The 17,137-nt window shown below is 33.8% G+C and overlaps 1 protein-coding gene across 5 annotated transcripts in view; it reads right to left on the bottom strand.

The window, feature by feature from the left end:
* Window positions 1-17,137, bottom strand: part of nemy (cytochrome b561 family member no extended memory) — a 306,149-nt gene that overhangs the window by 173,544 nt on the left and 115,468 nt on the right. Inside the window, exon 1 of one of the 5 annotated variants that reach the window (XM_074180150.1) lies at window positions 9,797-10,004. The exons of the other annotated variants lie outside the window; for them this stretch is intronic. Within the exon in view, the coding sequence (XP_074036251.1) occupies window positions 9,797-9,828 (32 nt within the window). The 5' untranslated portion in view covers window positions 9,829-10,004. Of the gene's footprint in view, window positions 1-9,796; window positions 10,005-17,137 lie in introns of those variants that run through there. 5 annotated transcript variants of the gene reach the window in all.

The raw sequence follows: 17,137 nt of genomic DNA on the forward strand, positions 1-17,137 counted from the left end.
ATCGACTTCGATGCGTGAGCGGTGGAAAAGGTGGGAGCGCACATGCGCGATGAGGGTAGGGGTGTACATGCGCAAATGTTGGGAGTCGGGGGGCGGGGCTTCGGGGAGGGAGGGGAGGGGCTTCGAAAGGGGGCGGGGCTTCGGAAAGGGCGGGGTACGAAAAGTTGGTGGCGGACGGGGGGGGGGGGGGGGGCGTGGCCCTAACGGGCCCCGCCCACTGCCTGGGCTCCGCCCAGGTGGTGGGGCCTCCGGCCCCAGGTAGGCGGGACATCTGGGAGAGACATCTACGCCCTCTTCGCGCGCGCGTTCGTAACATAATATGCAACCGAACACCTAACCTAACGTATTAACGTATTAACGTAACCTAACCTAGTACGCTAACCTACCGCTATGCAACCGAACACCTAACCTATCGTATGTATTAACGTAACTAACCTAGTACGCTAACCTACCGCTATGCAACCGAACACCTAACCTAACCTAACCTAACCTAACCTAACCTAACCTAACCTAACCTACAGTAACTATTAACCTAACCTAACGAGGGAATACTAACCTAACACCTAACCTAACGTAAGTATGCAGCTAACCTAACGTAGCTATTAACCTAACCTAACGAGGGAATACATTCACCATGTTGGTTCCATTAATACATCATCAGTTGGTTTGGTTTTGGTTGTATTATTCTATGATTTGGATTAATGTTCAGTCCTGGATTATCCCAGTCCACCTGATGATGATGGCCTGACTTTATAGTTTCTCTCCAAAACTTCTTTATGGTTTTTCTCCAATACTTCAACTCTCTGTTCCAGTACATCATACTTTTTCATTGTAGTCCCTGTTATGTTGACATAGCATCAAATTTTTTATTTGTAGACGCTGTTATGTCAGACATTTTTATGTCTACATCACTTGTAAGTTGGTCAAATTTACGAGTGAAAGTTATCCGAGCCTCTGCAATTTTATCGTTAAATGCTTGCCGGGCGTCCCGAGCAATATTGCCTATTGTGGATTGTATTGCAGCTTGTAGGGCTAGAAGTATAACTTCCTTTGCTCCATTAATTTCCCCCTCAAGATATGATACAGTTACACAATCACTCTTGTCAATTGGTTCACTTGTATTTTTCAATATTTTCCTTTGCATGTCATAATGACCATCTTTTGTTAATTTAAAACCATTCCCAGGAGGACCTCGAATGACATTACCACCCCATTTTCTTTTTCTACCAAACTTATCGATTGTTTTAGACATTGTGCACTCTACGATGATTCTCTTCAAACTGATATTTCTGTCATTTACATTATACTATATATTGCAGTAATTGATTAGGGAAATAGAAATAATACAAATAAAATTTTAATCATTTTATATTCATTACAGTAATACATATACATACATACATAATACATTAATATCACATTACTTCTATCATATATTATTAATTATAAATGGCTACATAAATATCAATATTGAATTTTCCGGTTTTGAAGATATTGAATGATATTTCAATCATTGATCTCGGCAGATAATAAATTAATCAATTGATCCAATGGAGTCTCCTGAGATTGTGATTGTTGAATAATATTACTTATCCAACGAATGTTCTCATTTGGATCGTTTTCATAAAATTCAATATCATTATGACCCCAAGGAAGAGTGTGGGTAGTATTCGGAATGATAAATCGTTTATCGTCGTGATATGATAATGCAACTTTATTTTTTAATTCAGTATACATATCATGTAACACGTTTCTAAATGAATTCATCTTTCTGAATATCATACCACCTTGTTCGACGATTTTTGATAATCTTCGCATGTCAATTCATTCTTTATTACAGATCGTTTAACCCCTTTGGCTTTCTTAAATTCACCATCAACAGATTTCACATAATATGCTTTAGCACCTGTACCATAAAAACTCATGATTGGATCATTTGGAAATTCATCTTTGAAGTTACCCAAGACTGAACTTGTTACTGGAATATTGAATTGGTTAACTATACTGTAATTGGATGTATCAAATCTACTTATGTTAGTTTTTATGAATTCATAAAAATTTTCTGTGTTTACTTTAAGAATGAGCGAGTCGGTATCTGTGTAAAGTAAAGAGACATTTTCATCAAAGTGTTGTTTGATGCATCCATAGAAAAAGTCATACATGACTGTTTTAGATAATTCTAATATGGAAAATCCCAATATAATGGTTTATCGTAATGAACCTTCACTCTACCCAATTGAATGGCAACGAATTATCAGTGGAAAATTGAACAATTTTTGAAATTTGTTTGGCTATGAGAGTGCTGGCACCTATATTTTTCTTTATATTTTCCCAATGTGTAACGAGTCTAACATCAATTCGAATTATACATTCTCCATTGTCTTTCCATACACCGCATTATTCATTAGTTTATAGAAATCTTTAACAGATTTGTTGTTAGACCTATTACGCATTTCAGTATTAAGATCTATATAGGGTTTCATCCAGCATGATTGTTTGAATTTCAATACTCTATGTGTATTCATTACAATCAATCCATTTTTGACAGCTTGCTGTAGATTCCTATAATGAACAATATATTTTCTTTTATCATTCAAATTTGGAATTAATTTGGGAATTTTCGATTGTGTACGAGGTGGTATTATTTTTTCGACTAAAAATGGAAGGTCAGAATGTTTATCATGCAACTCTTGTGGATAATGAATGTCCACTTCAAATACATACCCATACGGACTATCAGTACTCACATCCATCACATCGAGATTAAGAATTTCATTTGGTGTCAACCATGTAAATTCACTTGTTGGTAGAGGTTGTGACATACTGTGACCGTATAGATTTGTTGCATCTAAATATGTAATGAATGTGGAAGGTTCGTTGGATTATAATTGGGTAAAAATCTATTATTTGCTATATGTTTCCTCTCGCTACATTGACTAATTCCACCTCGTATACCTTTTTGAAAAAGTGAATCATATCAATGTCAGTTAGTAATTCCAATTCAACATTAGTGAACTTCAACATGGCATCCCATGATAATCCAGGTGCAGTGTAATATTGTGCCGGATCTAAGTTATATATCTCTAAACTTGTGGTGCGGAAGTTTTCAAAAATATCACATAGTAGCAATACATCCGACTTCAAATACAAATCAGAGTATTCCCCCAAATTCTGACACTCGAATAAATTCCAAACTTTTCTAGCCCTATCATAATCAGTTTCCGATATATGTTCACAATTGAGTGTGTCATAAAACTGATTTTTTGTCGGAAGTAATGGATAATTCAATTTGTCAATGTCATCAACAAAACTATATGGAAATACACCTTTCTGTCTCATCAAATTGAATTTCTCAATTTGTGGGAAATGTTTGTGCATCTCCAAACATTGATCGGAGGTCAAGTTTGCACCCAACTTCTCCAACGAATTAGTCATAAATTTATAACTATCGATAAATCTCATTTTGAGATAATTCTTCCTAACCACACCATCTTTATCGGTATAGCTGTGTGTGAAGAGATGCTTCGTGAAAGATATATATTTCTCTTTAGTTTGCGGGATAACATCAACTTTCTCTTTATTCCTATACAATTCTTTTATGAATAAATGACAATCATAACCACTTAAATTATGAAAAATGATAGGTATGAAGTTTGGTATTTTGAAATTTAAATTACATTTCGAGTGAGCGGCATGTGATCTTTTCTTTCTGTGACATGACAATGATCTCTTACTTTGACTTCACCATCAGTAAATGCTTTATTACATATACCACAAGTTCTGGCTGCAGCAAACTGTTCTTCTTCTTCGTCAGTTGTGTATCCATCGGTTAGGGTTTCTGAGATGATTTTCATGTATCTCTTTCAAATCATCTTCAATGCTACTCACAAATTTCTGAGCTGCATCTACACCCCTATATGTAACAAATTTTGACAAATCATCATTATATGAACACTTTATCAAATAAGCAAATGAATATGGGGCATGTTTGAATGTTTTAATCGTGTATGAACTTTCAGGATTTGGCTCATTCACATGAATCGGTTTAAGCACTGATTCAAAATCAGCATACACTACAAATGGCACCCTCATTTGCCTCTCAAAGTTTTCAAACATTAGTTTATTTTCCGCAACCATTCTACCATATTTATTGATCTTTAAATTAGTAGTTGGTGTTGTGGTACTAATGTGATTACAATCATACATATTATGACGTAAAAGCAATCTCTCATCAGAAAAATATATCAAACATCCGTCACAAAAATATTTTTTCTGTCTATGAGCTGATAGTTGATTAGAAACTAATCTTGAAAGATCTTTGATCCAACAATAGTGACCATTACCGGAGTCATCAGTTATAAACAACAAATTGACATGTCTCCGGAGTCTTCTCTGTGAGTATCGCAATGGACCAATCACTTCATACTTCATTTTACCCTTCTCAAATGTACTCTCTAAACCGTAAACATTAATTGAAATATCATTCCTATCTTCGAATATTTCGATACTCTTAATATTAACTTTAACCGGAAAATCCATACCTGTGACATCTAAAACAGTGGAAAAATGTGGATATGACGTAAGTTCGGACACTCGACTATCTGCAGGATATAATGCTGATGTTATAGCCCAAGCAAAACAATATTGATCTTCATTACGAACATTCACAACAGCTTTCTTCCATTGAATACATTGAGGCAGCTTCACATATGAACGTCCTTCCAGTGGACTGTATTTATTAATGTTGACCTCGAGAAACAATATTTTTTCACAAGTCCAACCTGAATTATAAAAAAAAATATTACTATTCAATCTTATTGAAATTTTTTAAAAAATAAATACCTGAGTCGCGATCCTGGAACTCAGTCGTTTGAGCCACAATTACATCACGGAATCCATCAAAAACAGCATTCAAATCTGAAGATTGGTCCACTATTTTATTTTGGGAATTAAATGACTTCGTGTCCCTCGAATCATCAGTCTGAAGAATATAATTCCCAAAAACTTCCATATTCACCTTGATGCTTTTATGGATCCTGATGGCTGATTCCAGTAATTCAATGACCTTCTGCCTAATCTTATTGAAAAATGACATGTAGTCACTGGTTACAATCGAACTCTCCACCCTGTATGTAGCAATGCGGCAATTGAATGCATTCGTTATAATTTGAACACCGTCAGACAATTGAACACATGCATTATTTTTATGACTCATGGTTCTTCGGTGAGAATTCACTTGGCTCATAGGAATTGTCACATTACAACAATTGCACGTATACATAGGTGTTGCATTATCCACTCTCACCCGTTTCACTGCAGGCCCTCCTTGGCAACTCTGGAGCTGATGCCGACGAAGATTATCACTACGAGTGAAAGATTTACCACAGTCACAGGAATACATTTTATATAATAGTTCTCACTAACTCACTTGATGTAAACTGACATAGCCAACACTCGTACGCTTCTTAAATACACTCTGATAGGACCCGTCAAGACGTCATAGCCAACCCCACTTCTCAACTACATGCGCCAAGATTACCTCCCAACTGAATGCGATAACAGATGTCGATATACGAGCAAGCAGTGGTCGTTGCGGTCTCGGAGAGGGTAGACGCTAGGCAAACAGTCCTCGGCTGCCGTTGTGTCACCATGGATAGCGGGGCTAGAGCGAACCTTCATCGCTTCAGGAGAGGTGAGGGCAGACCGATGAATACGCATTACTCTGCACACGTCGTGGAGTGAACATGTCGCTCTCTAGCCGTTGAACGGTTATTGCTGTGACGTCACTCCACTACTAACTTGGTGCCCTAACACCGATGGAGCATTTATTACTTGGAGGATCTTCGAAGTATGCAGACGTATGTTTGTACATAGACAAACAAGCACATGATGAAACCCTGTACCGTGCATTCTCCTACACACACACATAAACACACAAAATCTAATAAAAAAAAAATCTGAACGATCCATGCACCAGACACTTCAAGGTCACAACGCCTTGACTTCACTGCACAACAAAAAAAACTTCACCAAACAACAACCAATAAAAAAAGCAATTAATACGTCATAGTGGTGGGGGGAGGCCGAGAATCAGCTGTAAACAACTACTCAAATGTTTTTGAAGATAACAGTATGAACATTATTTATAGAATCACGAGCAAGGGATGAAATGGGGTGCATTTTTGGGATGAAAATGACTTTTAATGATTTTTCAGAGGGGTAACAGCTGGTTAAAGTAAAAACACATTTGAAAACACACGTAGATTTCAACACTTTCACTAAATCAGTTCGAAAATTTGCTTCTATATATTTTCGTTCAGTTTGTGGATTAGGTGAACCTCAGCAACAGCTTAACAACAGTTTTTTGGAGCCGAAAGTATCCACTGGCAGAAAGTATTTGATTATCGAGGAAGAAGACAAGAATTCTATTAGTTGGACAGTTCACTCTTTTTACAGAAAACCCTAAATATCTACATTAAATAAAGTTTTGTCAGTTATTCGTGAAGACAGTTTTTTCCTGAAATAAGATTATGGAAGATAGAAAGAACATGTTGATAGAAAAATCAGAGATTGTAGAATGTAAAAGGGACTATTGAGAGAAATAAAGGAAGCCAGAACACTGGGTAAATCTATTTTTTATATGAATGAAACATGGGTCAATGAGGGTCATACCATCTTGAAGGTTTGACAAGACCAGAACATCAAAACACTAAAGTGTGATTCTCAGTACAGCCACACTTTTCTACTTCTTGAAAATGGCTTCAAAGTCGAAGCCGAAACGTCAAAGCACTCAGATGTTCAAATTTCGCGGTCACCTATTTGTATACTTATCTGTTGAGGTTTCGAAGACTTTATCAATCCTCATTATCATTTTGATATTACCAGTATCAATAATAATAATATCTTATTGATTTACATCAAAAGACGAATTATAACTACAAATTATAATGTGTTGATTTAAATGGTTGGATAAAGAAAATGGATAGTCTTTAAAACGTCACCAGACATATTCATTTTATATGCAAAATTTTATAAATTCAGGTTACTGAGAATTTTTTTTTTCAAAAAGCTACTTTATCGATTGCGGTAATTTTTTGTCATTTATTTTTGAATTTAATATTCTGATCATTTTATAGATCTGCAGAAGGTAACAATCCTAAATAAAAAACAATTTCAAATATAAATTGTCCTCAAAATAAAATATTCAAACAAAATTAGTTTTCACAATATTTCAATTATCTTCTCATCATACAGAATATATCATTGGGAAATTGTTATTAATACCTCCAATCCGACGCCTATTAATACTATTTTTAACGCAATATAATAAACAGCGTCGGCCGCCTCTTTTGAAGTCCTTTGTCGCAAGTCACTATTTTAATGGCTCGTTAGCGGCGTCCTCAAGGTAGCGGGTAGAAATATCTCAGTGACTTTGTGGATGAATTGCAGTGCCACTTGCTTTGACGACTATGTTGCTTTCTTTGATGTACTAGCATGTTTGCATTCTTGATGTTTGCATTCTTGACAATGCCGAAAATACTATAGTGATTTCCAGTTACCCCAATTTGTATTACATAATTAAAAAACAAATCATTCGATAAATACGAAATTATTTCAGTCAACAAATAGAAATGAAATTACGAGTACCTAGTATCCAGCAATACTTAATTGTGTTTCTCTTCAGGTGCGTCTGACTCATACTCTTAGTATTAAATGGTAAACCCCTGCACGATTTTTTAGTTGAGTTTAACCACGGCAAATATAACCAAAGATTGAATATTTTGAGTAGTCCTTGGGGGATTTTGTCTTTGTCTTTGGTGCACAGCGACTCTTTCCACTGTTTCTTCTATGCATCTCAGAGCTAAGGTAGAATGATTGATTTCTCATTTTGTTTCATTAACAAACCTTACGATTTGATATCCAAAAATGAAGCCACTTTTTCTGTTGTTTGTCCAAAATACGTTAAAGCTCTATAATTTTCATTTTGATTATCTAACTTCTCAATAGGAAAAACGTCTTGAACCGCTTTTGCGGAGACTTTTTGGAAAGTATTTTGTTCATTAATTCAGCTTTAAACCCATTGTTTAGTGCAATTTGCTTAGTGATATTGAGTTAGTAATTGAAATTATTTATTGAAAGAGGAACATTGACTAATCTCTGAATCATGCTATTATGAACTGCTACTTTGTGTTGATATGGATGGGTAGAATCGTAATGTACAGTAATATCCGTATAGGACGGTTCGTGAAACATGATGTCGAAATTGAAAAAAAGCATCTGTCATATAATATGGAATTGAACACCTCTACGTGTGTCTTAATTTCTGTTAACAACTGTAATTCCCAACGCACAAATTACGAAATTTCATTAAAATAATGTTTATAAAAAATCGTGGAATGTTTATAAGTGGATCATACACAAATCTGGTGAATTACGTGCTGCTACGCTAAAAATATCTAGAAAAATACTTGTTCCAATACAATGAACCAGATTTGAATAGTTACTGGAAATTAATGATATGGAAATGATCAACCTGAATGGAGTTACTTATGAAACAACAACCAAGTATTTGATGAAATAGATGAGAGATTTTTTTGGTAATTTTTTTCTACTCCATAGCAGGAACAAAATATTTATGGGTTTATGAGCCTATCACAAGGTTTCTGTATCAATTGATTTTTGGATTAATTGATTTTCCTCGATCTTTTTTCTTTTGATTAATGAACATTATTATTATTATTATTACACGAATGAATTATCGACAATTGAATGTGTGCTGACTTGTTATTCGCGAAGGACATTCGTCGAGTGCTACTTGAGACAACTTCAAAGTGAAATGATTTCAAAAACAGATGCAAATTTTGATTTGTTTCTCTCATGACCAGACGGTTAGTCATTTGCTAATTCATTCTAACGAATAGATACCTACTCAAGTAGTTATGTGTAAACCAATCTGAACACCTATACAAATTTCCAGCACGATTTAAAATTGACATAAAGCACAGAAGTTTTCCTTCTATTTCAAACAAGACTGCATTGTTTTGGAAGTTTCCGTTATTGAAACATCCTATTCAAAAATGTATTCAACTCATGTGTAAGTAGGTATATATTTGTGAACTTACTTTTGAAAAAAATGGAGCAGTACGTTCAAAATAACAATGAATAATGAACTGTTTATCTAATTTATCTCAAGTAGTTTTTTTAGAAGAAAAATATGAGGAACTCATCTTTATACAAAAAATGTGGGAAAAGTAGAAATCCAAAAAGCTTTTTTTCGAACAGATGATCTCCCCTGAAAAATATACCCCTTTCAGTTCAGGTAAGTAGATTTTTATTTATTTTTTAAAATCTTAAGAAGTCAGTTTCGTAAGAATATGAAATATTTCTGCCACTAGAAAAGAATGAAATATATTATTCTCTCCAGAGAAAATTTATCTTTTTTCATGATTAGTTTCCTTTTTTTCGTGGCAGACATATATCATAAATTTTTTAACATTGGAAATACAAATGACAAATCCAAAGACCTAGAGGTGCATAAATTTAACAGTCTATTAATTTTATTATAGCAAAGACTCTTCTTTTTTTATCACAACAGTAGAAAAGTCTTTTTTCAAGTTTGTCTAAAAGAAGATTAACTCACTGATCGCTATATTGAGAACAGATCAATTTCCAAATCCATCATCTTCCAATGGAAGATACTTGAGCGACCAAAGGACAGTTTCAACAAACTTTCCACTCCTTATGGAAATGAATAACAACCATTTCCAGAGAATGACACAAGAACAAAAATACTTACGTTGAATGCATTTTATTCTTAGCCATTGTCATTTAAACTTTAAAACCCACAAATTCCAGTACGAGATGAAAACAATAAACTGTCAAATTCATACACTTTGTTTACAAGTAGTAACACTGCAACAGGTAGTATTGACTGCGCGAAAGCGACCACGCACTATCAAGCAACTGCGACACAACTTTCAGAAACTTTGAGAGTAACTGTGAGACGCGGGACGCGCCAAAGTAGCTGAGCCGCGAAAATGGCCACCGTGCACGGTTGCCGGATGTTTTGAAAAGCATGGGTATGACGTTCCAAAAGCTTCTGAAGTAGTCTAAAAGCCTCTCGATGGATATTTTTAGCCAACTATTTCACCGCTGAATGAACTCGCCGTATTATAAAAGCCCAGAAGGAGCACGTTTTTATTTTCTGATTATTTAAAATATCTTACTTTGAAAATCGACATTTTAATTTTTTGTTGAAAAATTGTGATTTAAGTAGTAACTTTGAAACAATTAGGAACTTGATAATACAGAATATAAAAACTCTTCCGCATTTTCTGCTAAGTTTTGAACTTTATCACAATCAACTTCCATTTGGCAATTTGAAAGCTTACATCAATTCCGTATCTTAAAATAAACAGATACATTCTTTGCCTTTGAGATACATTCAAAAACCTGGGATCTATCGGTTTTTATTCCTAGGGGGACAATTAATGTATATATAAGAATATAGTAAGTTCCTTATCTTCAAATATTGTATAGGGGCTAGCTGTTCGAAGTTTGAAGTGAAGTGTTCTAATCTTCCAATTTTGATCGAGAAAAAAGAGTGATAATACCAAGGTACAGAATGTATTTAGATTCTCTATTTAACTATAGCGTTAATTTGTTAGTATAATTGAAACCTCTACCGTGAAATGAATGTATAGAAAACGCACTTTTCCCATGCCAAACCAGACTGTCTGGTTGCGCTAACGAAATTATGTCATCAAGAAATGAAAAGTTAGCATTATCTAATGATGCTAACTTGGTTAGTGAAATGTACATCGAAAGACTGTTTTTGTTCTGGTGTGGAAAAAGTGTTCTCTTCAGCATGTATTCAACAATGCCTGCTTTTTCGTTTCAGAATTATCAATGAATAAATTGGAAGCTGAGATCTATTTTATTCATTCATATTTTCACTACGAATAGAAAAATGTCAAAATGATGTTATTATTGGATAGAGAATAAAATGTATTCATTTGATTCCACCAAGAGCGAAACATATCAAAAATACGCGACGGACTGTGGCTGCCCGTCATTTTGAGGTTCAACTCAGTACACCTAGACCTTCACTGTTCAAGAAATATATCATCTGGAGAACTGCCGTTTATATGGAATAAACTTCCTGGGAACGTTTTTCCAAATGGATTTAATCTATAGCGATTCAAATTCAATGTGAATGGCTAGTTTCGCACAGGCACTGCTTTTAGGGCACCCTAAGGAATCTTCGGCAGTGCTTGAGTTTTGTCCTTGATCATTATCATTCATTCAGAAATATTCATTTGAAAATGATTCAAAATGTACATTTTTATTTATTTGAACCAAAATTTATGTTTCCTGATTTTTTTATCAATTCTCAAAAATGAAACATAGTGGAGAGACTATGAATTCAGAATTAAGTTGTAGTAATTCAGTAAAATGAACCATTCCTCACTCTTTTAAGGGTTTTAAATTCACAGAACGGCTTAACATCATTGCTATTAATTATTTTGGAAATGATAAGTGCGTTAATGGAAATGCTCAGATGAAAACCCAAATTTTAGCGATACTCAAAAAACAAAACTTACGTGAAAATTAGCATCCCCATCGTTCAGGAACAGATTTTATTTGAATAACTTTCATACAATCTAATTTTTTTCTCTCTACTACTCCCTTTCATCTGTCTTCAATATTTTCCCTTTCATATCAAAAAAATCAATTGATAGTGTAACGACCATATGTATGTATAGATGAGTAGTTTTTTGGGGATTCGGTCTGATTAGAATAAATATTACTCTTTTTAGCTGCCCGAGCTTTCGCTAATGTTTATTAGCTTTATCGAGGGCTGTAATATAAAAAGGGCATAATAAATATATATATATATATATATATATATATATATATATATATATATATATATATATATATATATATATAAATATATATATATATATATATATATATATATATATATATATATATATATATATATATATATATATAAAATATAATAACGGATAAAACAGAATACCTGTGCTATGTGAGAATATTCAATTTGGAAATTTCAATTTCGAAAGAAGTCTTCAACATCAAAATGACAACTTTTTCACATTGAATAATGTGAAATACTTTTTCAAATTTTTTATTACCGTTTATTATGGTGATTTATACTGTGTTAATATTACAGGATGTATTCAGATTTATATTTTTTGTTAGTAAAAATGAATAAATTTTGCTGAGGTTGTCGATGTCTGTCTTTTTGTTGATATTGTTTTCTTTAATTTTGATTTCAGCCATTTCCAGGAATTGCCTTTTGTTTGAATTTGGTTCGAAATGGAGAATTTTGGTGTTAGTATAATTGACTGAATGATCATTGTCTAGAACGTGTTGTGTGAGAGCACAAGAATTTCGTTTTAAATTTTTACTATTACTTTTATGAAGAGCTGTGCGGGTTTTTAAATTGTTTTTAGTTTGACCTATATATATCTTATCACAATTGTTGCAGTGAATTTCGCAAACTACATGTGACTTTTCAAATAACGAATCTTCATCTTTTAATTTTGAATGTAGTTCATTTAAGGGTTTAACTTTCCTTTGTGAAATTTTTATATTCTGTTCTTGTTCAAATACGTTTATGATTTTGCTGGACAATTTAGGGACATAAGGAATGGAAAATTATTTGAAATTTGGATTTTCAGCTTTATTGTTCTCTCTGATGTTGATGATATCAGATGAAGTATTATATAACAATTTATTTAAAAAAAAAAATAATTTTTTTAAAAATAAATTCAATATTTTATTAACTAATTCTTATCCTCCAAATGAAACAATAAGTGGACACAACACTCCAAAAGTGGGCCTGGGAATTCTAGGTCTTCTAACTGGAACCACTAATGTGCGGTTGGCTCCTGTTGTTGACTCCGTGCGTATGTGTTGTTTCCTGCTTTCGGCAAACAAGTGTAGCCCATCTTTACACTTGGCTGCACCGCGCTAATGAGGCCAATAGCCAGAAACACGTGTCCGCGCTTTGCCCCACTTTTGTAGTGTTGTGTCCACTAGTTGTTTCATTTTTGATTTTCATATCATACCCACTCGATAAAATCTCTCTTTGTATATATATATTCTAAACCGTCACAGATGCTGTTCTTCTTTTTTTCGAATGAAATTGTTATTTCGGAGAATATCAAAAAATAGAAAGGGAAAATGTTATTGTATTCGAAGTGTCCTATGACGATGTAATGGCCACCATCAACTTTTTTTTTATACGAACCTGTCTTTTCAATTACAGATATTGATAAAGCAATAAATTCACAATCTAAGGGTATATCACATTTGATATTTTTATAGCGTTTCATTTGAAATAACTGCCATTGTCCAGTCATCAAATTTTGATTCAAGAATTTGAAAAAAAAATCTCTTTTTCTGATTTATTGCTTCCATATTTGATCATATATTTATCAAAAAAAAAATAACCGCCTATTGAATACAACACAAATAGACCCAATAATTTTTCATACTGATATCACTGATCATTTCAGTACCTCCAGCTTCATAAAATTTTCAGGAAAAAATCCGAATCCTTCAACATCTAGAAAAGAAATAATAGTAAAACAAATAAATCTTGAAAAACTCGAGAAATTGACTAGCAACGAGCAATGGATAAATGTGGTAAGAAATCAAGATCCTCAAACATCTTACGATCACTTCATTCAAAAACTCAATGAATTTATTACGAAATCGACTAAACTGAAAACTGTAAAAAATAAATTTCGGAAAATAAAACCTTGGATTTCCTTAGGTCTAATTACTTCAGTACATAAAAGGGACTTATTAAAAAAACAACTACTGAACAACTATTCTATTGAACTTGAACAGAAATATAAACGATACCGGAATAATCTCAACGCACTAATAAAAAAAAGTAAAAATGATTTTTATCAAGGAAAGTTAAGTGAGGCAGCCGGGAACTGTAGGAAAACTTGGGCTTTAATCAATGATATCTCAGGTGCTAAAAAAAATTTAAACGTGTCTCAAACTGACGTTCTTAATGAAAACGGACTCTCAATAAATGATGATAACGAAAAAGCAAATGTGTTTAATGAGTTCTTCTCTAGTTTAGGGTCGAAAATGGCAAGTAATATTGAAAAAATTAACTTACCCCCGCATTTTCTTAATGACAAGTCTATACAATCATCATTATTCCTAGAACCCATAACAGCCCCGGAACTAATAACTTTCATCTCAAAATTGAAAAATAATTGCTCCCAGGGCCGGATGGAATTGATACCAAAGTTATAAAAGCTATCCACAAACATATCCTTACTCCACTGAAACACATTATAAATCTCTGCTTCCTCAATGGAAAAATGCCTGAACAATGGAAAGAATCCGTAGTCACCCCAGTATTTAAAGCTGGGAAACGTAATATATTGACTAATTATCGGCCCATCTCTGTTATTAATAATTTTGCAAAACTATTCGAACATTCACTTAAGACAAGGCAAATCAAATTTTTGGATAAACACCACATAATAACCAGCTGTCAATATGGATTTCTGCAGAATTACAACACGGAGGATGCCATTTTGAATTTTGTTGGTAAGGTGGTGGGGTCCTTGGACAAATCGAATAAATGCCTAGCGGTCTTCCTTGATTTGGCCAAGGCTTTCGACACTGTCTCCCACAACAAATTACTAGAAAAAATGTGTAATTACGGTATTCGAGGATTATCACTAAGTCTATTTGAAAACTATCTGAACAATCGAGCACAGAGGATAAAGATAGGTGATAAGTTGAGCAATAAATCAATAATTGAGACAGGAGTGCCACAAGGAACAGTACTGGGTCCCATACTTTTTCTAATATATATAAATAGTATTGCAAACATCAATAACTTTGAAGGTCGAATGATCTGCTATGCTGACGATACAGCAATTATATTCACTGGGAGAAGCTGGGATGAAGTTTACAAAAAAACTGAAAGGGATCTGAAAAATATATAAATCTGGTTGGATCACAACTTATTAAGCTTAAACGTTGCGAAAACGAAATATATCACCTTCTCACCTACGATAAGCGATCAACCTAATATAAAAATCAAATTACACTCTCCCAAATGCGAGGATTTTTATGGTTGTAACTGCCCTGACTTGCAGAAAGTTTCAGTCTTGAAATACCTTGGTGTCATGATTGACCAGCATATCAGGTGGTCTGACCATATTACCTATGTGATAAAACGACTGAGAGCTCTGATTCACAAATTTTATCTGCTACGAGATATTCTAACACGAAAAAATCTTATTATGTTATACAACTCGCTAGTTGAATCTACCCTAAAATACTGCATAACAATTTGGGGAGGTGCTTTCACAAGCACACTACAAAACTTACAAACAACTCAGAACACTTTACTAAAAATTATACTTCACAAAAAAAACTCTTCTCTACTAAATTACTTTATCAGGATACTAATTTATTCCAAATAAGACAAACCTACATCTACCAGTGTCTCCTGCGAATGCATCAAAATCATGAACACTTTCCGAGAAAGCCCCTCAATACTAGAACAGCATCTAATCTTAACGTCGAAGTCAATCATTTCAAAAAGGCTGTCACACAAAGATCATTCCTTTATTATGGACCGAAACTATTTAACATTATTCCAGCTGACATTAAAAAAATCCGCAATAAAAATAAATTTAAATATGAAATAAAGAAGCTTATTTTCAACAGTGCTACACAATTCAATATTTTCTGAGAAATCATCTGAATCCCTCTTCCAATCATCTAATCATAATCTTATATTGTTCCTCATTAATTAATTAGTTAATTAGTATTTTTCGTAATATTCCACTTACTGGTCTCTGTTCCAGGTTGTCTGCCTCTTGTAACTACCTACCTCTACATATCGCTTTTCTTTCCTTTTGTTATATAATTCTATTGTCTGAAATGGACAAAGACACAACAGGCACCTGTGCCTAGGTCGTCCTTTTCAGACACAATCTCTTTAAGTACCTTAAGTTAAGTTTGAAATGTTAAGTTTGAAAATGTAATTAAGCAACAATAAACCTGAAACCTGAAACCTGAATATTTGTCTCTAGAACGAATATTTCAAAATGTGTCCCCCTGTATACTATTGTTGAGGTGTTTTTTCATTTTTCCTAAAAATCATTGTTTCAAAAGTTATTCAGGGTGGCTCGTTTTCAACTCAAATAATTTATAGCTCCCGAACCATAAGCTTCAGACCATGTTTTATACTTTGTTGAAATCTGCTCATCATGGAGCATCTGAAAATGCGAAACAATATAAGGTGATCCATTAAAAAAAAATTGGTGACATGCTCTGGGGGTTCGATAGGGAAATGTGCACTGTGCACAATAGTTTGTTTGAATTATCGATGTAATCGTTGAGAGGTTTGGTAAGTATATGTATTATAACCAAACCCGACCTTAACGATTACCGGAATCAATTTAAATAAGTTTAATGAGTAGGCAAAAGTTCTATAGGGGTCTATAGGGGTGAATAGATCATTGTATAGGGGTGTTGGTTGCGGAATAAAGGGTCTGATATAGAATCTTCAGAATGTATTTTGAGTGACGATGATTCATTCTGAACTAATGTGATGAAAATCGAGAGAGTAAGAAAGGTCGAGGAAAAATGTAGGTGGAAAAAATTTTAAAAACCTATTCGGTTTTCTCATGATTATTTAGAGTTTTGCGAGTTCGGAGAGCTGTCAGTTCTATAAGTCAAAAAAACGAAAATAGCAAGCAAAGTAAACCAGTAAAATAATTGTAAAGTGATACGAGTAGGTTTTTGAGTCTCCTCACAAAGTTTTGGTAGCATACCTATATCTTTCTCAATTTAACATATACAGGGTGTAAGTGAATAAGTGTAAAACATTTAAGGAGGTGATTCCTCATCGAAAAAAAGATAGGATCTTTCATATGAAGAAATTTAATTGGAGCATCCATTGTTGAGATACAGCCCCTTAAAGGAGGTACATAAAAATTTGTATAACAATTTTTTTCGCAGGGAGTAAAAAAGTCACAATATTGAAATTAACCTGACGTTTTGTACTACCAAAAAGACACTCAGCCAGACATTTATTTGGTTTACCCCATGG

The sequence above is a fragment of the Leptinotarsa decemlineata genome, unplaced genomic scaffold (genome assembly GCF_025532065.1).
Source record: "Leptinotarsa decemlineata unplaced genomic scaffold, Ldec_3_MD MMD2_tig00026294_RagTag_RagTag, whole genome shotgun sequence".
Classification (NCBI taxonomy): Eukaryota; Metazoa; Arthropoda; class Insecta; order Coleoptera; family Chrysomelidae; genus Leptinotarsa; species Leptinotarsa decemlineata.